Source organism: Cariama cristata, unplaced genomic scaffold (assembly GCF_000690535.1).
Source record: "Cariama cristata isolate BGI_N322 unplaced genomic scaffold, ASM69053v1 scaffold4134, whole genome shotgun sequence".
NCBI lineage: Eukaryota > Metazoa > Chordata > Aves > Cariamiformes > Cariamidae > Cariama > Cariama cristata.
Window position 1 is genome coordinate 27,386 of NW_009611079.1, and position 27,060 is coordinate 54,445.

At 41.1% G+C, this 27,060-nt stretch overlaps 1 protein-coding gene across 3 annotated transcripts in view; it reads right to left on the reverse strand.

The window, feature by feature from the left end:
• The window catches only part of SRGAP2 (SLIT-ROBO Rho GTPase activating protein 2), a 106,293-nt gene that overhangs the window by 20,293 nt on the left and 58,940 nt on the right, over nt 1-27,060 (reverse strand). The window contains exons 4-13 of one of the 3 annotated variants that reach the window (XM_009698094.1): nt 25,738-25,800; nt 21,880-22,095; nt 20,838-20,966; nt 15,869-16,090; nt 14,076-14,177; nt 13,127-13,324; nt 8,359-8,443; nt 5,476-5,503; nt 3,520-3,544; nt 1,530-1,590 (exon numbers count right to left, since the gene is read on the reverse strand). In XM_009698094.1, coding sequence (XP_009696396.1) covers nt 1,530-1,590; nt 3,520-3,544; nt 5,476-5,503; nt 8,359-8,443; nt 13,127-13,324; nt 14,076-14,177; nt 15,869-16,090; nt 20,838-20,966; nt 21,880-22,095; nt 25,738-25,800 — 1,129 coding nt within the window. Of the gene's footprint in view, nt 1-1,529; nt 1,591-3,519; nt 3,551-5,475; nt 5,504-8,358; nt 8,444-13,126; nt 13,325-14,075; nt 14,178-15,868; nt 16,094-20,837; nt 20,967-21,879; nt 22,096-25,737; nt 25,801-27,060 lie in introns of all 3 variants that reach the window. The other 2 variants (XM_009698095.1, XM_009698093.1) reach the window with 2 other exon arrangements.

Below are 27,060 nucleotides of genomic sequence, written 5' to 3' on the forward strand. Positions count from 1 at the left end.
CCTTTAAGACATTCCTGCTAAAAAGTCAGCATTAGCAACGTCATTAAAACCAATTATCAAGTAGGCGAGACGTTCTAATATACTACCATCATAACAATTTTGTTGGTACGTGTTAAGACGAGCAACAACCATTACAAATCAACTAATGAACAAAGGATATGCTTCACGTAGGGAAACCTACTCCCATTCGCTCAAGCCTTTTAACTGTAGACTTTCCAAAATGAGGAATGTTGCAATGTCTTTGCTTTATTTATAATAACGGCTATAAACTAACAAGCTCTCTTGAACGCATCTGTGGCCTCTTCCTCTCAATTTCTGCGACTGTTTTTATCACAACGCAATGAAACCTTTGCATATGTGGCTGCATCTGGTAGCTGTGACACACGGCTATGAACAGCGAAAAGAAACAATCCCAAGTGCAGAGAAGCAAGAACGAAAATGACATTCAGCCCACACCTACGCAGCAAAGCATTTAGAAATGTCAGTCAGGCTACCTCCAACAAAATTCGTTCCTGCAATGTAAGTGCGTCAGGCAGGCAGTTTTGTAATTTCTTCTGCCTAACATGGATTTGTTCTATAACAGCATATTCCTTCTAACTCCACACTGTACCTCTATGCCATGATCTGACATGGAGTGCAGAAATCAGCTGAGTCTGTTGGAAAAATCTTTCTCTTGGGTTTCTAAGCTAACTCAGGAATATGAGTCTAAAAAATGAAATCTCCTGATGGCCCCGATTTGTCGTGCGTCGGTTCGCATTGCAATGTGGTTCCAATGATTTTTCCAGCAAATGTCTAACCGCGGCCTTAATGAAGGATTACAGCATTTGGTTCTTCCAAGTGATGATGAGAATGGGACTCTAGATTATAGTTTCTAAAATGGTAATTAAACCAGGAAAATGAAACGGGACCTACTATCTGGCTCTGTGTCTTCATTAATGAAGATAAATTCAACCTCTTTCTACATATGTTAATTAACAGCTGTTTCACAGGCTACTAACAAATGATATCGATTAAAAATGAAAACAAATTACAATAAATCTATAAAATCTTTTACAGCATTCAAGGCTGTGAAGTTACCCTTCCAAACAGGTATAAATCATCTCACTGCAGCAATAAGTAAGCATTAATTCCCTACTTGACCTTCCATATTCAAATACTTAAGAGTAGTCCTCCTCCTCTAGGAAGAGCATGATTATTGTCGGTGAAGGCCACATTTCAGGGCTCAAAACAAGGTGAGTGGAGGCGAGGCATGAGTGGTATCTAAGGATGGCAAACTTATTTTGCAAGAGACAAAGGGATATTGTTGGAAGAACAACATTTGCAAGGTCAGTTATTCGGAAAGGTGATCACACACCCAATACCAACAATATAGCCAAAGAGTCAGCGTGACTTTCTTTACACTGCAGTCTCTAGGATTGCTCTGCACAAGCACCGTGTCCCAAGCTAACTCTGAACATTTTTCAGAAGGCTTCTACATCACTGTTCATTTTACAGAAATATCACAGGATACCTTTTGACCATAAACTCACCATGTCTGCTAATGAACCTTATGCAGCTCTCCACGACCAGGGGAATGGCTTGTGAGGAATCCTGCGCAAAGAGAAATTTAAACATGAAGAGCAGACAGCATGCACAGCAAGGTAAAAGGGGCGGCGGGGGGGAAGAATGTAAAACAAATTTGTCCTCTCATCTGCCACATTCTGCTTCCATGCAGTTCCAGATGTGTTTAGTAAACAGCACATCAGTGTCGTACGGTCACAACCCATTAAATAAGGCGCACCACACAGGTACCTGCTCATGGCAAACACTGTCATCAGCTCAAGGCCCAAACACAGTAAAATCTTCTAGATTGCCAGTTTCCAGCTTAAACAACATTAAGTGAGATTTTCAGTATGGACACAAGCCTTTACACTTCCCTAGTCTCTGTTGCACAGGATCACAGATCACTTTTCAGACAACTGAATTTCTGCAAGGTCTGTAGATATTTCTCCCATTTTGGGGAAAAGCAGCCAGGCAACGAGAGTGCTGCAGTTTGCTTGAAGTCAGATGCTGGTGATTAAAATTGCCATGCGATTAAAACTTCCATTTCTGTTTATGTATAGCCTCTTCTACAGTAGCCTTGGACAGCAATGCCTCTAATTTATAACAAAATGCTCACTTGCTAGGATGCTACAGTATCGTATTTTGATCAGTTCAAAAAGATGACAGTCCTCTGCTCAAAGAAAAAATACATAAAAACCCAGTTCAACCCTTTTCCTAACTTGTTTATGTTTAATGTTTTTTTTTGTTTTATTGAAATGTCACAGAACTTGGTCATGTAGTGACAATAATTTCTCTACTAATTAGCCATAGCCAGTTAGAACTAGTTTTCCAGATGCTGTACAGAACAACACCGACCAATTAAGATTATTTCAAAAGCCATTCTGCTGCTCAACCGGCCCCTGAGGACATGCTTTATTAAGAATCATCCAAACAGCATGATAACACCTCAGACTTATTTTTGAGTTTGACAGTAGGAACTCACAGAGAAGCAGATATTCTGGGTCCTCAGCAGAGATTAAAAGTCTCAGAGTAGTTCTGTTTGTTAGGTGACAATCAAAAATCCCTATTAAAGCCACACACAAGCGACTTCATGAGGTTACTGCGAGCTATGGATTCAATGTTTGTGAACAGATCAGTTTTTAATTTAGGTTTCCAAGTCAGAGACTCGAGTCAGAATATGCTTCTGAGACATCTCAAAAACTACTTGTGAAAATGGCAATCAAGACACACTCATACTTCATTTTCAGCATAGGAAAGGACCATTTTTAGAGCATAAATAAAAGAACAACAATTAAGCTCAGAAAATGAGAAAGGTTTGACTCTGCACACCAAAACCACAACTTGCTCTCTTACTTAATTTCCAATATACAGAGATCCTAAAAGCTACAAAGCAGCACTCCAAAACAGACTGTATTAAATGAAATTCCAAGCCAAATTTTATCTTTACAGTATCAACAAGAAATATTTTTGGTTTTTCCCTGTCTCAAAGAAACACATTTTAGCTCATCAGGTACTAAAAAGTAACAGATTATCCACCACAGCCCAGGAAACAAAGCACCGCTGTTGTAAGTCTTTATTACAAGAAGGCACAAGAAGTGAGCAGTTACTGGTTTAATAGCATTGCACTGGGATACCAGTGAAAATAAAGAGAAAGGGGACAAAGAAACAACAGCATGAAACCCATACACCACAACTGTCCAGACAGCTCAAGGCTGTTTGGCATGTTTGGTGCCAGGTCTGTCAAAACACAGAGTAAAATTATTTTAAAATTTTGTCGAAGAAAATTAATCAAGGCTGTGGATCTGTGTTTTACTGATTTCAGCTACTGAATGAGCAGACACCAGTTCCACTTGAACAGGACTGAAAAGGTCCAGTAAGAGGAGGGAAGGATAAAAACACTTGTCCGCCTTCCATCTACCCTCCTCTACACAAACACACACGTATCCCTGTTTCGTTACTTACAGAAACGTTTATTACCTGCTTCCTTATGGTAGAGCTGCGCCTGCCGCTGATGAGATCAGAACCGCCCATTGGTGCAGGAGGGAAAAACAGAACAGAAAAGTCAAGATAATCCTCTACTATCATCGGTTCATTCATTTGGTATTCCAAACCACTCACATTTTGGAGGAGGGAAGGAGCCAGATATACAAGTCAATCATAACGACTTAGTCTCATTCAATTTACGGAACTTCAGAAAGACTTTAAGTGACTTTAAATCACTAAAAACCTGAAACAGACACAAGGCAGTCCACTGCTTTGACAAAAGATTACCCTTGACATTTTAATTCCAACCATATGGAAATCTGTTATATAGGGCTCCTTGTTGAAGATGAAGTTTGTTATAAATTGCACGTAGCTGTTCTCTGACAGAGCCACCCTACAGAGGGGAGAAGCAGGTGGGAGCGTGCTGGTTCCTACTGGGCTGTTAACAGCTGCCATTGCGGAGTCTTTATTATAGTTTCTGATAAGACTTCAAATAAATAACTAACACAAACCCCCTCAAACACCAGCACACACTAGCCAGGCTAAGGCTTTTCAGTATAAACTGTGATGGTCTCTTATTTATGCTGGTAAACATTAATTGTAGAAAAATAGGAAAAAGCCTTGCTCTGCCAGGATTTTTCCCTCAAAATTTATTACTGGGGTTTAAAATTCCTATAGTTTCTTGTAAAAATGAAGCATAAGGGATAAGTAGAGAGGCCTTAAGGTATCATTCAAGCCAATTCCCTGCTAGGGCAGATGGCTGCTGAATTATAAATAAGATGATTAGAACAGTGATTTTTAAAAAGACTGTACAATATGTTAATTCAGGGGAAATTCCTTTTATGAAAATCAAAAACACTGAATGAAATAAAAAAATCAGATTCCATGGGCTGTCACAGACAATAAGGTCTATTTTAAACTATTAGCAGTAATGAATCTTTGATATTCAAAATTGTTTCATGATGAATAATATTTTATTATTACAGATGTCAGGCTCTAATTAGGACCTGTCAGCTTTGCTTTGCTGTAAGGAATGTGAAAAGTAGTAATGACTCCAGATCGGTAGTAATCACCTTCCTTTTGTTAACGAGGCAGGATGATGCACAGCCCCTACTCCAGCTCCTCGTGCCCGGCGGAGCCCCTTGAATCCATCAATTTGGAGATGCAGATTTGTTATGTTTTATAAAAACCCCATCAGGAGAAGCTTAGTTATGGTTCTGTGATTGGTCCTAATTATAAATGAAAAGTTTATTCTCCATCACCTCTGTACTGCTGCAATGCAGTTCTACGGCACAGCAGAGAGCATCAATGGGATAAAGAGTTTTCCCATTTACATTACTCAGCCCCGTACACCAACCATGTGGATAAACCCTGCAGAGTCACTGGGCCCACCTCCGTTACAGAAACAAGAACGTGTTTATAAAAATCTTAGTTCGAAGAATACTTCTCTGGGTGACAGTGCCAAATTAAACAGTTTCTCACACCTGCCCATCCCTTCCTGATCTGCATTAAATGCACCAGGGCAAGAAAAAGTGTAAGACCTCCGTGTACCTTTTTTTTTTTCCCCCTCTTTGGTTATTTTTAACTCCAATCAGTTTCCCAACCTGTTGCAACAGGCAGCCCCTGCCAGCAGGTGCAGTGCCACCGCTGGGGCAGCAGCACAGGGCAGCAACAAGCAAGGAGAGGTGTTTAAGCAGGCACTGCATCGAAAGAAATATTTATTACTCACCTGACCAGAGGTTAGTATGAGCTGCATCACCACCTTGCACTGATGGAGGTAAGAGCGATTGTATTTAAAGCCATATTAACTAGCAGGAATTTGCTTGTATATTAAGCTAAATGAGTATCTTTTTCTAACAGATACATATCCTGGGCCGGTAACTGATCTAGAATGGCAGTGACCAATTTGCATCAGATTTTCCTTAAAAAATGACCCCGAGCCACACCTACCTGGCAACGGAACAGTCAGTCCGTTGACCTGTTAAGAAGACAAAGAAATACCGCATTAGGAGAGAGGCATGGGAAAATACTTTCAACAGCTTTGTAAAGCCAGTTTTGGAAGTAGATGGAAGAAGAAAAAAAAAATAAAATTCAGAGAGGCAGGGGGCAGCGCTGGGGAACCGGACAGTGGCTGCCTCCCCCAGGAGCGCTGCTGGGAGACCACCGAAGCCCATCCCTGCCGGCACAGCTCCGCCGCAGCTCACCAGGAAACGCAGCAAACAGCTTGGCCTGCCCAAGGACTCTTTCTTTGGAAAGTATTGTTTTTGAAAATTAGTTCCCTGTGCATTCTAATTGTTGACTTCTGCTGCCAAAAAACTGGGCTTGTCAGCCTCTCCCTCCTTCCTCCTTCCCAGGGGAATTGGTGGGGCAGAGATTATACTTTATAAAGCCACTTAGTAAGACTGAAAACATTCACAGATTTGTTACCCCACAGACTGAACGTGCTGGCATTAAGCTATTTTGGGAGACAGACGTTTAATGATATTTTCCACAAACATATTTATAAAAACATTCCATTAACTTGCACTGAGTTTGCAAGGAAGGGGCCAAGCTAACAACTACTGCTAATGCAGGCATCATTTCAGAACAGCACAACGAGGAGCGAGAGACAGAAAACCACGATGTGCCTTCGGGAATTGTACAGGCCAGATCTTTTGCTGGTATAGATCACCATCAGTGAAACCATACTGATTTAGAACAGCTGAAAATCCACCTTCCCTACAGTTGTCTTCCTGCTCCTGCGGAGATGGAAGAATGAACGAGGGAAATGTCTAATTGCTGATGGCTGACAATTAGCTGAACACGTCTTGATAGCCACTTTCCTCTCCCTACGTAAAGCCAAAACAGTGCATAATTTACATGAAAATGTTATTCCGAAGCAGAATTTCCAGCCATCTGTCCCATTTCCATCATAGAATATTCATATATATAAATTACATGGCTGTGGCAACATCAAGGGGCTCCTACATTAGGGTGACAAATGTGTACAGTAGGCAGGGACATAATTACTTGTAGATAGGAAGACTTGCTGCTATTTTTATTACTGGAACTTGTCATCTTTAGATTAAAGTAATTTGCAAGAGGACTAATAAATGTCACCTGAGGATGGGGCAAAGAAGAATAAAAATCATAACAAAAACATGAATTTTCCAGGGACTGAAGACAGGCAGCTGTATGCACATTTTTCAGTAAAGCTTCTAACCATGCTCCAGGGACTTGTGAAAGGAATTTTATTTGCCCATTTCCCAATTAAGTGACATTTTATGGGTAAGTCTAGGCATGGTCCCCAGTTTGTACCATTAGCCTGCTGATGTAGTTTTGGAGACGAAATGTACCTCCCTTTCTCAGCTCTTTTGATCTCACAGATGACAGAAGAGATTTTTTTCAAAAGCTGCTGGAGCTCACCCTGACACACACTGGGTGCCTTCACAGAATGACTAAGAAAGCTCTGGTTTGCAAAGCAAACACAAAAAAACAGAAGCAGCCTTTAAATCTGCATAGCAATACAGAAATCACATTTAATTTCCTCTCCTTTTCCCCTCACCACAGCTTGAGATGGGTTCAAGGGGCAGGCAGGTTAAGAGGAAATAGGTCTCGGTATGCAGAGGTCAGCTATGATCCAGGAATGTGATTAGTCACAGGGGCAGCATGGGTGTCATTTGGCGATACTTAGAGGCAGAAGAAAAATACCCTAAGGACATAGATCTTTGCCTTCATCCACCCATTCTACAGGACAGCTGAAGAGATGAGCAACTTTAAACAATAAACCTCAAAACAACAGCAACATCCTTCCTTTACCTTCTAGTGGTCTGGGTCTCATAAACATGAAACTCTTAATTACTGTAGCAGTAAGTATTTTATTTTTATAGTGCATTTTTAAACGGAAAGCGGAGCACTTCAAAGACCACATGCTGTTTAAGTTTTCATTCAGAAGATTTGCACACCATAAACTGTGGGGAGTCCAGCTAAGTTACCTACCAAAACATGAGCCCTGCTCCAGCATATAAACCCAGGAACGAGTCGAGCCATTCTTTGACCTGACATTTAGACTGTTAAAACCTTCTCCTCTGCAAACACAAGGCAGACAGGTTTCTATGGAAACTTGGATGCATAGTTTAAGTCTGTTTGGCCAACAGGATTTGCCCATACCATGAAGGGAAAGAAATCTGCCTTTGTTCTGACACTAATAGCAGATGCATATTCAGTTCTGGTGGCTGCCCCTTGACTAATGCCCTCTAGATAGGCAACATACTTTACATGCTCTGAAAAATGCATATTCAGTTCTGGCGGCTGCCCCTTGACTAATGCCCTCTAGGATAGGCAACATACTTTACATGCTCTGAAATTTGTTTGTTATTCTCCTAATAAAAGCCCCTGCTCCCACACATTACTTTGGGCTGGACTGAACCCACAGAGGTGGCAAGCAGCTAAACTACCATGCCAATGAAACTTCTGACCAGCCTAACAAGGCAATACTTCTCAACTAATCAGTAAACTCTAAATCACAAGGTTTACCCCAATACAGATTATTAAGTGAGAAGCAGAATGTACGTGTACGGGGAGAGGACAGGATGAACGAGTGGGCATATGCTTCATTTTAACAAATAAGCAATGAACATTAGTGATTCATTAAGCATTTTCCGTTCACCGTTGATCAAGCAGCCACGTAGGTCATCTGGCTTCTCCATCATGCAGATCGGAAAAATAAATTCATAAAACATGAGTATGTCCACTTTGCATCAGTAATCCAAGACCGTTACACTCAGTCAGCTGACTAATTCAATAAGGGCAACAGCCTGGCTAATAGCAGTAATGAGCAGGTCCCAGACTCACTTTCTCCCAGGGTCTTCTGAAGAAGGTCATGTTTGGCTTGGAGCTTCGTTATCAGGTTCCTGCCTTCCAGATACTCCTTCATTTTCTGTGAAGGTGGAAAAAAAAACAAACAACAAACCCAAGATCATGAATGGACAATTAATTTCTTCAGTTGCATCTTTAGCTTACTGGATTCTGAACACAATGCTGAGGTACAGAATCACACTGAAATTTTCGGTGCAAAGTATGAATTAAGTCCTCCTGGTTTGTACATCTAGGCAAATCTGAAGCTCTGTCCATACGTATCTGCAGTGCAATTTCTATTGTTTCACTGTGGAATCAGCTGAATGTTTGGCATCTTTTAAGACATCTGAGAAGCTGTCATGCATCTCCTCTCCAGACAGGGCGAAATGGAAATGCGCTTCCCTCGCACGTCACACACAACTGAATGAGCAATCTGTTTTAACAAACTAAAAGGCTGCTACTGTGCTTATTCTCTCACTTAACCTCTCTCACCCCACTTTACTTGTCAAATAGCGTGTCTGCCTCCACGCTGGATGATACACAGGGTTGCAGGGGGGGCAGAGGACAAAACAAATAAAGATATTATTTAAGTTTGGATTTGTTCTCTTGGTGAAACATTATACAATCATGCAGTCATTTTTCCCACTTCTGATTTTTCACAGCTCTGCAAATGCTAGTTTTTTACAGCTCTTTCATCTCGTATTTTGCAGTTCAGAACAGCATTATTTATCTTCACCGTGCTGCAGCACGTAAAATACTGTGCTGCAGGGTAGCTGTCCACATTATAATTAGGACGTGTTTACACTCAAAAATACATAAATAGCACATAACTCATCAAATACCACAGGCCATTCTTTAGAATCAGGAGATATTTTAAAAATTCAGCTAGCCAAATTAACATAAAGAAAGGATTCTCATTTAATAATGAAACGTTCCCGTTCTTGTCTTCAGCTTTCCCCAGTTCTATCCACTTTCTTTCAGTTCTGGTCTGGTATTGCCAAATTAGACCGCAAATCCTTGAGGTGAAAACCAGGATTTTAGCAATGAGAGCGCCTGGACCCTGCTTGTCCTATGCAGGCCATAACAATGGCAGTCTCCGTGCAAGATGTAAAGACCTGAGAAGCCATAGATACACATCCATATACTGCGGCAGTACTGGGGCGGGGGGGGAACCTTCCAGGAGCTAACGAAGTCTCCCCTGCAGGCTCTCCAGCAGCAGTGTGCTCCCACACGACGGACAAGAATGGCTGGGCTGGGGCTTTAATTACCTGCCAAAAGTCTGTGTTTTATGTCCCTTTGGTTGACAACATTGAAAGAAAAATTTCACAAGAATTAAGTCCCTTTGGAGAGTCTCAGCACTTCCTGCTTCTTATACTCCTACTTCAACTTTTTTTGCTGTTGTTTGAGAAGAAAACAGGAAGCGTGATCACTGTGTTAAAAACAGTTAACCATATTTTTTGGAATTTCCCTGTAGAATCTGTTCGTCAAGCCCCAACTATGTATTTCGCTCAATCCGTTAAATTCTTGTATCAAATTTTGACAGAAGAAAACGTGGAGAGGATAAGCTGCAAAAATAACCAGAGAATTTGAAGTGGGGGTTTCAGGATAAATCTGTTTCTGCTGAGCTCCTCATCTCAAAGTTCCGATCAGGCAAAGAGACAGAAGGGCTAGAAGGCTCAGCTCCGAGTAGCTCAAACAGAAGCTTAAAGATCAGCAAACTGACTTGGTTTGGAAGCGTTAAGCTTCCCTTTGAAGCAGACATAAAAACTTAAGCTCAGACCAGGGGTGGCTGAGGTTCGGCATGGGGCAGGGCAGGCCAGAAGCACGCTGCTGGCAGTCGCAGATGCTCTGGCCGATCGCTCCAGCTTCCAGGCATTTGCAGCGGTCACGTTAAGAACATCACCTGCTCGCGGAGGGGTACCACTGATTGCTTTAAAGGAGAAAAAGAGAAGGTTCCTATCCAGGGCAGTATTGCATGTTTTCTTTCTATTTCCTCATGCCTAACATTCTGTACCCTGCCTGTTATAAGTACGCTTATGAAAAAAATAAGTATTTTCAAAATAAGGCTTCAGGCTTTTTTCAATGAATTACAAAGACTCATTAGCATTTGATTTCTGGCTTAATAAAAACAGTAAAAAAAAAAAAATACAAAAATCAAACTACAGGAGAACTCCTAAGGATTTCATTACTGGCAGAGCACAGCTGGAGTCAGGCGAAGTACACTCAAGCACAAAGCAGTAGAAACGTCCTCAAGTCACATTACTTCTGCATTGTAAAAATTAAGAGGTGAAGATCTGTTGTTAGCCAGAGATGGTGAGAATTTTGCATCTACCACCTCCTCAAAACCATGCAACTTCGACACTCTCTTTAAGCCCAAACTCACTGCAGTATTTTTCCAGTTGTCAGGTGGCATACATAACGAAGCGAAATGCAAACTAGACCCTATCTTCCTGCTTTGTGGGAAAGGAGATTTTATGCTTTTGAGGTTATAAAGAAAAACAGTTTCTGCCACTGTCCCACATCCTTAACTGTCTCCAATCTGGAAAGCTCAGCAGTTTCCCTCCCTCCCTCCACCCCCCAAGAACGACTTCAAACAAGGCACTCGATTGACGGAGCGGGTGAATCAGACCCCCGCTCCCCTGCGCCGCTGCTAGCGACTGAACGTGGGAACAGTGGCACATTGACACAACCAGCATGACATTTCTGTAGGATTGATTAGCAGGGGAACTTTATATAATACCTACCCATGTCTTAGGGGTTTGGTAATAATAAATTTACATTAATTTTTAAAGCTCTTCACAGAATGAGCATTGTACTGGGTTGTAATCTTTCTAAAGGAAAAAATAATATCTTGACTAAGAACTAAAATTATCCTGTTTTAGGGGTAAAAAGAATCAAATCATTCATTCTCCTTTTTGCTTCCCAGGTAGGGCGGGGTGCCAGCTGTATTACAATTAGGAGTGCGATTTCATCTCTGACAGGCATCCTCACGCCAGCTCTCGGGAAGCAGGGCTGTAGCCATGGCAGCGGTGGTACCCACCTGCCAGGCACCCACGACACATCCCTGCATTTCAGTTCCTCAAGTCGCTGCTGCTTCCTTGCTTTAGCTACCTGCTTTAGCTTAGTGCTAAGTCAGTCATCATTTCTCTGCTTTTCACTGACAGGGGGAAGTTTAAGCTTCTATTCTGAATAGAAATCTTCCTCCAAAGCCCTAACAACAGAGCCATCTCGCCACCAGCGTGCAATGCTACACCTCTAGTGGAAATACAGCTTATACCAGCGTAGAGACACCACAGTCAGCACTCCTTCAACTAAATACCCATGGTGGCATCACTCTATTTACCTAAGAGCTCTGCCTAGCTAGCAATGCAGTATGTGGAATTGCCAGCTTGAGTTACATAGTAATATGGGATACTCTTTCTAATTAATATTTTTCTTTCAGTTCATATCCCTCAGTATTTAGCACATCATAAGGGACGAGGGCATTTAAATCTCTGTTCTGCACTACGCTTTGGTTTCCCCCCCTACACAAAGAACGCCTCGCCCATATTGCTACACAGCTCTGCCCTCAGTCTCATTAATACTCAAGTGAGCATTTTCTCATACACTGAAAAGAACGGCTCCTTATGGATTCAAAGCTTGGAATCCTTATAAAGAATACTGATAAGTCTGGTCCACAGCAGATCAATCAAGCATCTGATGAGGCCGGTTAAAGAGGGCCTCCATCAACAGCTTTGCTCCGTTGACAGTTATCTTACCCACGTCGTGCAGGACACGGCAGGCTGCACTTCTGCGTACAGAGACAGCTCCGCAGTCCTGCTGGGACCTCACTGCTCTGCAGCAGGATACTGACACGGCGAAATGGAAAAATATTACATCCAAGTAACATCCTGGGTTCGGTCTCCTTCTTGAACTTACAATAGTCCCTCTCCAGAGAGGGAACGCTTAGAGTTCAATTAAAAAAATCATTTTTCTAGTTTCATAACCCTGGGCAGAGCGGCCATTCCCTTCTTAATTGAATTCATTTCTCCACCCACTTTTCTCAATGGCCAGTTTCACCTTCTATGAAGGCTTTTTAATTTTCGTAAGTCAAGGTCTGATAGAAACCATCCTGCCAGCTACTGTAATTTGCACAGAGACTTCAGACTTTTAATAAGCAACACCGTTCTTGGAAGAGGAATGTAAAGAGCATTAAGTATTGCAAAAGATGCCCAAAGGAATGACAAAGTAACCAGGATAAGAGGTATGATTTTCATCTGCTATTTTGAAATAAAAAGAAAGGAACTGAACAGTTTAACATAGATCTAATTTAGGAAAAAACATATAGTATGGCATGAAATTCAATATAAAAAGCTCTTAGCATCTTGTAAAAATGTATCGACTCAATTAAAAGCTTATGTGAGCTGAAACTGTAAGACAATAATAACAAAAAATGAAAGAGTTAAACATTCTTTTAGTCTGTATGATTTTTGAAAATTGATATTTACAAGCTTTTAAGTGATTTCTCAGACAATTCCTTTTTAGACGCTGAAGAAACCAAATTTTACACAATTTATCCACAGACTAAGTTTGCATCAACAAAGGTATCCCAATATATTTGTAAAGAATTCAAAGCACCCATTTTTAAAACCCAGTATGCTTACTCTGCTTGTCCAAAAATCAATTACAGAAGCATTTTTGTAAGATGATAGCATCATTTTGCACTCTCTTGTGAGTATAACTGTAAATACATTATATGTGCTCATCCTGAAAATTAACTCCTTACTGTGAAATAGAACTGCTCTGTCTCCTGCTGGTTGGCCCGTCTCTTGGCAATGCTCGGTTTGCTCATGAACGTTTCCGAGACAGTGGATTTAACAGACTCCATAGAGTTGCTGTACTGAAAGCAGTCAGAGACATCAAAGTCCTCTATCGTGACTATATCCTGGATTGTCTGGAGCGTAGCTTCCATAGTCTTCTTAACCTGTCCAGCAAGAATGAGAGTACTTAAAAAATGAAGACAGTATGCTGCAAGGGAAACACAGAGGCAGTAAGTACCCTGGAGCATTTTCCTAAGAAACAGGCATGAGGAGGAGATGTAAGGAAATTTAACCTCAAAGCAAAGAGTGCTGGAACAAAGATCTTATAATCATCTTCTGTAACTGCATCTACTGGGCATCAAATGTTAGATATTAAAACCACGACTTTGCGGCACTGTAAATTTTTACTGAAGGCCAGAATCAACTCCCTAGACATAAAGGAGTCGCAAATTTTGCCCAAGGAGGATTAAAAATGCTTGAACACAGAAGTACAGATTAGGTATTTTGATGTGTTCCCAAACAAATGCCATTGATCTAGTCTTCTCATCTTATATGACCAATTAAACAAAAATTACCTCTTACCTTAAGTTACGCAAATTCACTGTCTTCACTTCAAAACATTAAACTCCTCTTTTGCTACTAGTTATTCAAACACAACTTTTGCAACATAGCCAGCCTTATCAACTTAGGGACGGGAAAAGAGATACGTGTGGGTATTTTAAAGGATCCTCTCCATGCATGACATTTTCATGTGAAAACACACACTGATATACTTCTGGCCTCAGTTGCCTTATTCTTGAATTTTACCGCAAGTCTTCATAAAAGAGATTCACAGAAACTAGATTCTTCCTTGATTAGTCCCCACCCCCCACTGGAAATAATGAAAAGGTTGTTGATTCTGGTTGTTAAGCTCACCTCTTCGTTTTCAATCTTAAGTGTAGATAATCTAGACTGCAATTGTTGGCACCTCTGCACTAACTCACTCTGGACTGGCTGTTGGGCACATAGCTGCGACTCCTGGAAGAGAAACAGCACTGCTTTTAGAGGGCTAGGGAAAAAAACCACATAATCAAGAATATTGTAATTACTTAATTCAATTATTATAAGCAAACATCTTCCAAAGTGGTTAATTTTAAAACTTTGTAGCCCTGGATTTGAACCAGTGGAAAAGGTTCGTGTTCTAACTAATTGCAGTTCCCTTCCTGACTGTATTGAAAATCGAGCAAGAGAGAGAACATGAACATCAAAGAAGAACTAGAAAAAAATAGCCACTCTCAGTAATGTAAGCTCGTCACGTGCTTTAAAAGTCTGAAGGTGCTTTATGACAGATATTAGGCTAAATCATGCTGCACATCAAGAAGAATTTGGTTCAATGTATTAGCCAGGCACCCTGGGGCAAGGGTATGAGCGGCTGAGCTTGCTCAGATGAACTACTTGCCCACTACAGCAACAGGTACAATTCACTATTTAATGAACTCAGGAGAGCTGAAATAAGAGAAGAACAGGTTAGGGACCTGTCAAATATTCCAGAACAGTGGGCTTCTCCCCACTGTTAAGAATTAGTCTTATTTCACAGCATGAGGCAGCTTTTCTGTTTACTTTTGTTGGGGCTTTTTTGGTTGTTTTGGTTTTGTTTGGTTTTTGTTAAAAAGGAAAACGCTGACCTCATTGTGTAAAGCTATTTTTTAAAGACGGAAATTGGAATTGGAGTTTTATCACACACATGCACATACAGCATCATATATTCAGTCTGATATATGCAGGACCATTGCAACAAGACTATCAGCCTGCGTTTATAAATACTCATTTGGCCTCGAGAAGGGTCAAGATAAATGATTCGGCAAATGTGAGCTGTTAACTGAAGGACAGTCTGCAGGTAATTCTTTTTCTTCCCACGATCTTATAGGATACTACCAAAGCACAGAAAAACCAAGAAAGGTCATCTGCAGTCTGAGGGTTTCACTTGAGGGAAGAGACAAAGAGAAGCTTTAAGAAGCGACTGTAGTTCTTCGACCAAAAGAAGAGGCTGGCTGCAAGAGACCATCCTTACAGTGTTTCCTCAGTGTTCAGGAGGATAATCTAGAAATCCAACCAATTGACCTAAATTATTACATTGTACATGTGTTCCCATTTAGAACCGGTTTCAGCTTGTGCAAATTTAAACAGTTCCCAGATGAGTAACCACATCTTGATAAACCTATAAAGAGGGATTTTCATTGCCAAAAATGAAAGTCCTCTGACTGCCTTGTCTCACAATGAAGATGCATAAAGCATCACTATAAACCATTTGTGCTCTAAGATTACACACTCAAATGCCTCAAAACACAACATTTAAGTTTCTTATCTTGTTGCCCTTCAAATCTCTAACTTCAGAGTCTGTCTCAGGGTGCAGGGGTTAACTTGTGGGTTGAATGAGAGGTTAAAACAGCGTCTCCTATCCACATTTACTATTATACCTATTTAAGCATTTTCATCTTCACTAGCTTTGACAGTCAAAAAGTAAGAGTCGGTCATATTCAGACATCCATGCCATAAGCCTCTGCTTAATCTTTATACCAGCTCCCTTTTCTAAGGCTCCCCTCTACCTCCCAGAAATAGATCCAAACAGGTGGCCTTTTAGTGGGTCTATCTATCAAAGACGAGGGAAGTAAACAGGCGGAGCTGCAAGTGTTTACGGAGCTAGAGCCGGAGGAGGAATATAAACTGACCATATCTCCCATATGCGGCTGAAACTCGAACTTCATGGGCGGACAGAAGACATTGTTGTACATCTCCATCAGGCGCTGCTTATCACTGTTGGCATCCAGGTTCTCAACGGCGTTTTCAATGGCATCCAGACCCTCGTGCTTTGACTGCTCCAGGTTTAGCTCAGCAGACAAGAATGTCCTGAGAGCTCTGTTGAGGCTAGCATGGTATCCCAGGTCACAACACTGCTGGAAAGAGACACACAATTCCATATGAATAAGCAAACAAATTCTGTAATGGAAACTAAAATGCTTCCCAAGCCAGAAGTTATATAAATGGATAACAAGTCGTGGATATTTTATCATCTTCTGGGTACCAGTGCGGTCCCATGCCTCTCATTGATTGCAGAGGCATATGGGCCACAAGTCCTCAGAGCTGGCCCTAAACAGAACTCTCAACCTATAATCCCATACAAATTTCAACACCGTGTCATAATTAGTCCCCAAGACAAGTACAGCTTAAAATACTGTAACAGTCTGCGGAGTTCTCTTGGAGTACTAGAGACTTTATTTCATGTTGGTTTTTTTTAAAAAAAAAAAAGTACCCTAGAAATGGGTATGTTCAATAGTATGGCAGTGTATTTCTTTAAATTCTAACCTTACTTTTAGGAGCACTGATTCGCACTGAACACACTCCAAAATCCTTAAATAAAATTATTCAAAGCAAGAGGAAAACAAGGCATTAAAGTACTATCTGGAGAAACAAGACAGGATTTGGATCATCTGCAAAGGTTAATCTGCATCTAAATAATTCCACCCAAGATACAGGAAATGCTTCATTCAGTGTACTTCAGGAAGCAAGAACATGACCTGTACATCACAAGCATAAAGAACAGAGTCATCCAAAAAGCAAGCAGCGATCACAGTTGGGATGATGTCATTCCTGGGGTGAAACAGAGAGCAAAAAAACTTTTAAGCAGAAAGTGGTCGTGGTCAAGAATTTCCTGGCTATTACTGACACCAGGATGATGTCACTGGAAGACAATCAAGCAGCTTCATCTCTACCATGGCTGTGCGGCCAAGTCTTAATGTTTCAGAAGGGAGAAAGGCGCTTTTCATTAGCTGATCAGAAACAGCCTGAATTTTTCAGACATCTAATAAAATGAGCGAGAAGGAGCCCACCTTCTTGGAATTACAAGCAAGATTACATACGCTAGGAGAATATCCAAAAAGAAAGAGACCATCTGCTTGATTGCTGTGCTGCTCTGTAAGCAAAATTCACATGAAATCTCCTCCTCACCCATCATTTGGGTCTCATCACTGTCATTGTGTGCAAACGCAAAGGGGGGGGGAAGGAGGGGTGGAGGGAGAGAGAAGAGAGAGCAACTACTGGACCATTCCCTGCTTTCACAGAATTTCTGTCACCAAGTGCTGCTGGATGCCTGGCTCCTGTGCCAACAAGCTGTGGCAGGGGGGGGGGAAGTCTTGTAAAAAGAGCTGCAGTTGCTGGTTAGGCTGGAGGCAGAGAATTAAAGGACATTACATTCAATCAGAAAGAACAAAAACTAGCCAAAAAAACCAAAACAACAAAAGACACTTGATTGAGAATTTGCACGTGTGGAGGCAGTCTTGGATCAACAGCCACTCAAAGCTGCTGCTCTTCTGCATACACATCACAGTGCCGTTCTCTGTCGTGATTTGGGGAAAGCCAGTCTGAGTTGGGCCAACAGTCCAGCCAGGATGAGGACCAGCTCAGATTTAACAGCAGCAAGCGCTCCTCTTCCCCTCCTGCTGTGGGCCAGAGGGTTGCACACCCACCCAGGGTGACCAGCTTGTCCTCCCCGTGCTCGCCCTCCTCCAGCACACATCCGCGTCCGGAAGGAAAGCTGATCTGCGGCACAAGGGGAGTTCGCCGGTGGGACGAGAAAGTGAATGGGACTTCCTATTTTACACTCCACTTCACTGAGCAGCAGGACTACATTAAGACAGCAAAGTTTTTTGGCTTTATGTTATTGGAGTCAGTGACAGAAAACATTTTTCAGCCCACTCCCCCACTTTAACGTTTTTAAAAGTCCGGCATACCGTATTTATAAATGTAACAGTCTTGTCATCCCTTTTCTGGGTTATATAAATGTTTGATGGAATCATTCTCCAAGGAAATCAATTTTTTATAAGAATTTAATGATAACTCATTCAAATTCCCTTCCCAACATGACAGCTGATTAACCCTTTGCCAGTTAGCAGTTTTCAAACAGGCTCAAAATAGAAGATTTAAGGAGAAAGAGCCCTCCATTTTAAAATACAATTTACATTTGGAAGGGAAAGTATGAGATCCTGGAGTAAACAGCAATAGTATACCTATTCCTAGAAGAGTAAAGTAAGCTTTAGGACTCACAACATACACACGTTTTTGTCTTTTTTTAAAATTCTGTCCTAGTCACCCTTTCATAAATATGAGTTAATACAAACTTCCCCATTACTGTAATATTTCATCAGCATCAAAGAGCTGCCTCAGTCCCCAAAGTCAGGAAATTCAAAACTACTGGGCTATGTCAGGAGCAATTTATTGCTCTTAACTCACAACGAAGAATTAACTCACTGTTATCCTTCCACGCACATTGGAGGGGGAACACAATGTGTTGTATAAACCTGACAAGTTTAATGCTATTTGACCTAACACAATCTATGTGTAAGTAACTTTGAAGATTGATTTTATATTATATTTCAAAATTCAATCTCTTCAAATGATTAGATCAAGGAAAAGAATTAAGACCTGGCTTAAAAATCACATTTTATTTAAGTCAGATGCTTCAGATAACCATCACTGGTTATAATTGTTAATTTTTGATCCTTTAGGATCAAAGGCATTAGTAAATCTATATTCCCTGCGTCTTAACAATGAGATAACTGAATTGCATCTCCTGTGCTCCCAGGCAAGTCCCACATTTTTCCATGCCTTCTGAAAACAGATAGTACTTTTCTTTTAAAGATTATGAGAACTTGCAACGTAGTGTTAAACTGAATGCCCCAAGGAACACAAGGGGGTTAACATGGGCTTGGACTCACCCAGAGCCACGATGGTTCCTCTCTAGGTACAGTGACGAATCCATGCACTGCAGAAGCTTGGCTTCTGGTCTTGCACCACTGCCTACCATGCCCCAGAGACAGCTGAGGCTATCTAGTGAGAGAAGAACTTCCTTCAAAGCTGGATAACCCGTATTTGTCAATGTACTACTTAAATCATCCCAGGTCCGTGCTTAAAAATTGTTATGCATTTATGAAATCCAAATGGATTCTTTACTACATAGTGATGCATGAAAATGTACTAAGAACAGTCTGTTAGCAGACAACTGAACCAAGCACATTTTCATTATTTGGGGGAGGACTTACAGAGAGGATTTTAAAGGAAAAAAATAAGACAATTGAATTAATGCTGGTGTCAGTGAAATGAATCTTATCTTGTACGTTTCAATATAAAAATATACTGAAAGTTATCATTTGTTAAAAAACGAAGATGGCACAATTCAAGTTGAGCAAACGTTAACCAAAAAAGGTCTGAACCAGACAGCAGGTAAGAACAAAACATGCCTCTTCAGTACAGAAATTTTGAAATGTGGCATTTTCAAATAACAGTGTTTTTCAAAACCATCTAGCACTGACAATCCTGACCTCCAAAGGGCAGGTTTAAATAAATACCTAGCAGAAGTGCACTTCACATGATTTTATGATCAGCTGAATAAATGTATTATATATACCATTAGGTATTATAATAGCTGACTAATTAACAGTGATCTGAGGGCTCTTTACTGCCTGTGTCTAGAGACACTTGTGTTCATTACTCCCCCCTCCTACGAAGAAAGTTCCCTTCAGGCTTTGCAGTTGAGTGTTTCTAATAGTGACAGCAGCGGGCTGTCCTTGGGAGATGATCAAGCAACAGTCAGTGACCCAGACACGATGCCTTCAGTGCATTTGGTACTCTAGTTCTGCAGGCTGAAGTGAGTAGTTATGCATTTGCGAAAAAAATCTTGGGATTCCTAACTGGCTCTTCTGAGTTTTCAAAGATGAGAGATCTGGGTTTTTTTGTTGTGCATTTTACTAAAAGCAGAACTGATGCCCCCCAAATACTGGGGGCATCATTCAGGTGCAGAACAGAGAGCATGGAGGCAGCTGGGGAACAAGCCCCCTCCACCTTCTGCTCCATTACCCAGTTTCTGCAGAGAGTATTCTAAGGAAAGGGGGGACTGGTTTCTATAGCCAGTTTATTTCTTCGTTTCTTTGTGTAGAGAGAGAGACTGCAGAGTGGCAAGCACTGGAACCTCTATCATTGTTGACAATCCTCTGACGCCTTTCAGAATTGGCCTGAAAGTGCTCTGCAGTGCCAATGACAGAAGAAATGCATCAAGATGCTGTAGAGCTGGTGGGTCGGGGTATCAGAGAATGGAAGGTCTAATAAGCAGGGAGGTTCATCTCTCTCCTGAACTATGCTAGAGAAAGCATTAACCTTGAAATATATGGAATTTTTAAAAACAAGTTAAAAGCAGCTTTAGAAAATGCTTTTGTCCTCAATTTCTTTTACCAACTGGTACACTGTTTTTAGTGTTAACATTCTTTTTTTAAAAGCGTTTGAGTTATAATCTTGCGGGTTTGCTTAAAATAGTAAATAGAAAATGTCATGCAACAGTGTGATACTGAAGATGAGTTTCATTTTAACTGAGCAACTCCTCCTTCTACACATTTCAATGCCAGGTTTCTTGTGCAAGCTTCCACCTGTGCAACAAACCAAGTTAGCCATTTAAGAGAAGCTCACTTAACAGCTTAATGACCAACTATCACGCCTGTTGTTACCCTCTGAGCTGCCCATCCACGACCATCATTGCACAGCTGTACAGACGTTACCAGTTGTGCTAGTACAGAACATGTTGAAAGAGGAGAGGCACATGTGAGGGTTAAAGGCAATGATATTCATTGCAGGCACCCAAGCAGCAGCACTTACATCAATGAGATCAGACAGGTCATGAATGTAATACTTGAATACAGATGCATTGGTGGCTTCCAGAGCTAGCAGATATTCGTTTCTTGCCTTAATAGCCTTCAGTCTATTTTCTGTATACTTCGCTTGGCGCTAGAAGAGAACCAAAAACAGAATGCATTTTAACAAGAGGTGCAGCAGGAGTAGTAGCATTCTGAGTAACACCACAGAATACTGAACAAATCTTACTCTGCTCACACAGTTTTTGTTCATTTGGATTCCAGTCTTAATAAGACTCAAAGACTTAGAATTTAGATTAATTATGTAGGTGTTTTCAAGCATTACTATACTAGACAGCTTTGCTTTTAAAGTCTTCTCTCAAAACAGACTGTGGGTTGGGGAAGACTAAGGGAAGAATGAAGGAACAAGGTGGGTTTATGAGGTTATGGCCCAGCTCCAGCACTACCAGAGCGGCTGCTAGAAGCCCATAGGTAGTCTGAGGGCTTCTGCAGGCACCCCACCTCTTCCAACAGAAGCTAGGCCTAAACTTGGTCCTTTCAGAGCCTAAATCAATCAAAAAACAACTCTTCAGCTTCTATTGGCTTGAATCTTCGTGCTGAACTACTTAACTAACTGACCGATTGCTAAGGCAACTGGTTCTGCCCTTGAAGTCAGTTTGGGACTGCATGTCTCCCTGTAGCACAGGTCAGATCTCAAGCTGGTATGAAATGGGAAACAAAAATCTTGTACTCTGTACAAGAAAAAAATACGTTAACCATGACTTCCAAGAAGGCAGTTGTTACTTTCATACTCTAACCTCATTTTAGTTTTTTTGTGCCATGCCTGTATAACCTGGGATAATACAAAATGCGTATCTGATTGTCCTAAAAGAAACTTGATGTCAGCTTTTGCCTTTCCTAAAACCAAATGTTTAAAGCTTGTAAAAGCACTGGGACTTGCATTTGAATGTCACAAAGGAGGAAACTCAGTAGCTCCTGTGCTGAACTACTGCAAAGGTCCCCTCCTCAAGCACTCTACACGAGCAGTAGCGATGCTATGGAAATACCTTCTCCTTCATTTTCTCTATTTTTTTGACAGAGCTTCGTCGAACATGTTTTTCTTCAAACTTGACATTGGAAGTCGAGTCGGGGGAGCGTGGTGTCTGCTTGTCCTCTTGTTTCACCGACTTCCCAATCTGCTTCTCTTCCTGCTTCTCTGCCTCTTTCAGTTTGCTCTGAGCACTAATGCTGTCAGCGTTGTACATATGGTAGGTTTTCATAACCTGCATAAAGTGATACACAAGAGTCAGAGCGCGCTACAGCTTGATTTGCTGAGGAGGAAATGGGTTTACCTAAGCAACAAACGAGGCATACAGACATTCTGCCTTACTTTATCTGCATGGCCAAGGCTTAGGGAGAACAGTAATACTCACAGGCTCAGAGGAAGGAAAAAAAATCCTAAGAAAGAAGTCACATGCTGCAACACTTTTTTTTTTTTAATTTAGTCAATGCACTCCCCAAAACCATAAGTTTCTTTAACATAACTATTTCATAATAGCTCTCCATTGTGTTTATATTAAATGCAAGACACCATACCAACTAAGCAAACGCATTTGGACAGTGACCCACAAGTCAGATCTGGTTGCTAGTTGCGAGTTAGAAATATCTAAATCAGAAAAATACTCAAGGAAATTTCACATCTCAAAAAAGCACAACAGAAGATGCATAAATAAAGTGTGGCTCTCAAAATGAATCTGAAATCAAAGTGGATTATTTTGCAGCTGCTTCTTTGTTTAACTTTGGCATGCGCCTTCTTGTACAAGCCAATAAAGGAGTCATAAAACCCAAAAAAAGATACAGACTAAATCCAGGCTCCTTACTATTCAAATAAAATTATATGCCAACGCTGGAAAATGATAGCTTTTCATCAGCAGGTAAGGTTTCAGAAGGGATGCCTATCAGTCTTTCATCTGGATGAATCAGTCCTTTCAGCATCACAAGTCTCGAGGAACCGTATGCAAATCGACAGTCTGAACACAATGGCTGCAAAAGCAACTCGGGTGCGATTTGTTTAAACCAAATTTGATACATAAAAGTACTTCTGTTCACCTTATGTAATAAAAATATTAATAAAAGAGGGTGGTTCTTTTGCTCAGGGAGACCTAGATCCTGTACTATATGGATAGCTTTTATTATAGCACATTTTTTATAAGTAAGTATAGATAAATATTCCCCAAAGTCACAAAAAAACCCCATTTGTTTCACAGGATATTCATGCCTAGCTTTGTGTTAAGAAAACAGAACCAAAATACTAAAGGACATAATATATAAACTAGCTCTTTTTAGTCCACAAATGCAAAGCAATTCCTTTCACATACCAAAGCAAGCATTATGATGACATAATTTTGATAGGGGGCCAAAAAAATGCACAGTTGCCTAAAGGCACCGCAATAGTGTCGCTCCAGCATTAATAAAGACCCCACTTGTAAATCTTTTGATTTATTTCAGGTAAAACCCCATTTATACCTGTTTCACCTTAGTTTGAACCATAATATAATTTTACGTAAGTAGGACGCACGCCCTCTCTGTATGCAGTGATCAGCAAAGGTTCTCAGATACAAAGAGACGTCGTATTTAAACATGAAAGAGAACGTGAATGCAGCCGGTATTAAAGAGAGACTTTCTGAATAATTTACACACACACACACACTTTCAGCTCCTGCATATGCTTAGACTGTAAAGCAGACATTTATAATAACGCATGCAAAGTAGTTTCTTTCCTCTATCACTGAAAGTGGAATTGGCAGAAATCACGATTTTCACGATTTTTATCCTGCTGATGGTGTCCCATTGGCAGCCGCCAGCTCTGCCTGTCCCACGACTGGCGAGGGGGACACCGCTGACTAACAAGTGCCTGCCAAGGGTAACCACAGAGCCAAGGACCGATGGCACAGGCCAATTCAGGACAAAAACTTACAGCTTACAACAATCCTCTATGTTGTATCTGTAGGAAACTAAAGACTTCGACCATATCCATTTTGCCTGAAAACAGGGATTCTGCCAGTCCTTTGGATGCCCAGCAGAACAAGAGGTGGAAGTATTTCTAAAAGTACCAATAAAAGCAATCCAACCAGTGACCAAGTCCAGTAAGAAATATCTTTTAATATGATCAGCAGAAATGGCTTTTTCAAAGGCAAAGAAATTTTCTAGTCAAGGGACAATTTAAAATTTTACAGCAGAAGGAATTAATAAATAGATTTCAAGTTCCCAGCACCGACATTAGAAAAGTTAATACACTACGTTGCTTTGCTTATCAAAGGTTGAATTCTGGAAGCTCTTCCTTCCAGCGACAGAGAAATTATCGGGACTCAGTATTTGGCCCAATGATCTGTCAGAGCCCGGCATGCAGAAATTATTACATATGTCTACGTAAACTCCACTACCCAGCCACCTTATCAACTTCAGTGCCACGTGAACTTGGATTAGAAATAAATCTCAGTTCCTAAAAGTCTGTGTTTAGAGACAGATCTGTATTCTTGCTTAGGATCCCATCCAAGTACATGACTCAAAAGTTGAATCATATTGTGCCCTCAAATAAAAAATAATTTCTAGAGTAGGCAGCGCTGATGACAGGCACTGCTACATTTACAAAGCCACCTTCATACCCAAAGTAAATAGCCTGCCTTTCAGGAACACGAGCACAACCCAGTTTGCTCATGCTATTGTAAACCAAGGCTGTACTAACTCGAGTGACAGTACATCGAGCCACAGGTCAGCTTCAAAGTGCCTCTAGCTTCCACCGTACTGCTCGTTCTTGGTTTCCCTGTCGAGGAATACAAACCCTCTTGGCCCACAGACAAGACTCAGTAATGCTGGGCACTCTAACCCTCAGGAGGGGGAAAATCGTAAACTGGTTTCAGTGTCTCACCTTTTCAACTGCCAGTTCAGCAGCAAGAACATTTTTCGTACTCCTGAGCTCCCTTTTTTCCTAAAAGATTAGTCTGAATATTTGGCTTCAATGCTTTAATGAAACAACTCCCTTCTCTACGTTTTGTTGATACGGGAAATTTCAGGGAAACCCCGTAATACTCAAGCATTGACGGTAATACCGAATTTCATGACAAGGCTGATATGCCACGGCTTGAGAAACATCCCTGGATCATCTTTTGAAAGAATGAAGGAAAGAACATGTACCTCAGTATAATGATTCAACGTATCATTAAGAAAGGACGAAAGAAAAGACATTTTGAGCAACAAAACCCTGTGCAGGTTCTGCTTTCAAAAGAGAACTAGCTCAGTAACAGCTGCAGAAAGCAAAAATTTAATCAAACAGCAGGCTTTTCCATTCATCTATGTGAGAAGAAAAACCCCCAAGCAGCACATGAACTTTTATGAACACATTCCTTCTCCTTCCCAAGGCAGCGCCTCTTTCCTGGTGTCTCCAATGGATGTACTGAGAAGCAAAGAGCACAGATGGAAGACTATGAGTCTAAAGGGAGCTGATTTGCTGAAAGAGTTGAGGAATAAATAAACACAGTGGGTCCCCCCGTTGCGCTGAATGCTGCCTTTTGTACGCCTAGACCGCACAAAACCCATGGACTGAAGATTTTTAGTGTATTTGGAAATAATCCTAATATCTCTTATTCTCTTTAAAACCAATACTGCAGCTAGCAGCAGGTGTGCATTAAGGTGAGATCTTTGAGAAGCGGAGCCAACACTTACAGAGCTGAAACAATAGAAGGATAGAGTGAAAAAGTGAGATTTACGGTGCTGTACAGACTGCTGAACACAAGCTGCCTCAAACTGCAAGGACTGCAGACATTTATCAGCCTTGGTGCTTAGTCTCTGCTGTAACAGCAGGCTGGGAGAAGTCAAACACTTCTCCCTTCTGCCTGAAAAGATGCCAAGAAGTCAGTTTGATTTACCGTGTAGAGTTCATTTAAGACCTTCATCAAGTCCTCCTGGAGCTGCAATCCCACTTCCTTGCTCTGAAAAAAAACAGAGAAATGAAAGTTAATTGGGGAAGATGGTAAAAAGGCAGAGGAAATAAGCATGCTCCACATCTACAAATAATTTAGGCTCAATTAAGCACCACTATTTATGCTAGCAAATCCAATAACTGCTCAGCCCAGAGCCACTTGTGGTCAAATTGCACAAACAGTATTAATAAACCGAAATGTTATAAATGCACAGTCAGAAAAGCCTTACACTATGGAGACAGGCAAGTTTCCAGAGAATGTGGGATTTTCAACATTACAAGCCTGGAAACACATAGATTTGACCATTTTAGCAGGACCAAGCAAGACTATGAATATAGGACAGCTTGGTATGGCAGCTGAAGAAATGCAGGGTAAGAAAGCCAACAGGAACGATCTTCCTTTATCGAACGTTGTATCACAAAACAAGCAGTACTTCAGTTTTGCTGATGCAAGATAGCTCCTTGACAAAGCCAGACTTTGAGGCTGGGATGACAGCCGGCCACCACCTCCTTCACACTCCCATCTCTCCAGGCAGTCCTGCTGCTCTTTCCTTTGACCCTGCATCTCACTCCCAGCTCTTCGGTACTGCCTGCCAGCCCCTCCTATCCTTATTCCTTGTCCCTCGACCACGCTACCCCATCATAACAATTCTTGAAGAAATGAGGTCGCTCAGATGGGGTCTGGCAAGGTGTTACAACTTACGGAGACGGATCCAGGAGGGAAACCTTACTGCAGTGTCTGCCAGCTCTCATTTGATAAGCCTCATGCACAGATTATTAATTCTATTTCCCAGATTTACTAGGGCAACACTCACTCTTGGATACTTTTGGATACTGGAGTGGAAATGGCTTGCTGAAGAAGCAGTGTTTGTCACAGAGAAGTTTGGAGGAGCAGGGAGATGTGCTCGACAGCAGGTCTTTTTGCCTGTTGGTACTGTAGGAGATGCTTTGATCCAACTAGACTTCGGGCTGACTGTATTTGAAAGACTATACAGAGCCGCAGCCTATTTTTTAGCACAGTGTTAACATCAATTTTTTTAGTTTTGTATTACAAAACCAGAGTTTAAAAAAAAATAATATATGCTTTCAGATGCACAATCTCTCCTTTGAATCTCCATGAGATTTACCAAAAGTTCACCTCTTCTTCCACAAATACCACAATAGCCTGCTACACTCTCTAGCCTCCTCTGGCAAATGTTCCTTTGCTTCTGTATTTCATCAAAAAGAACCACCACATCTACACTGAAAAAAAAAAAAAAAAATTTACTCT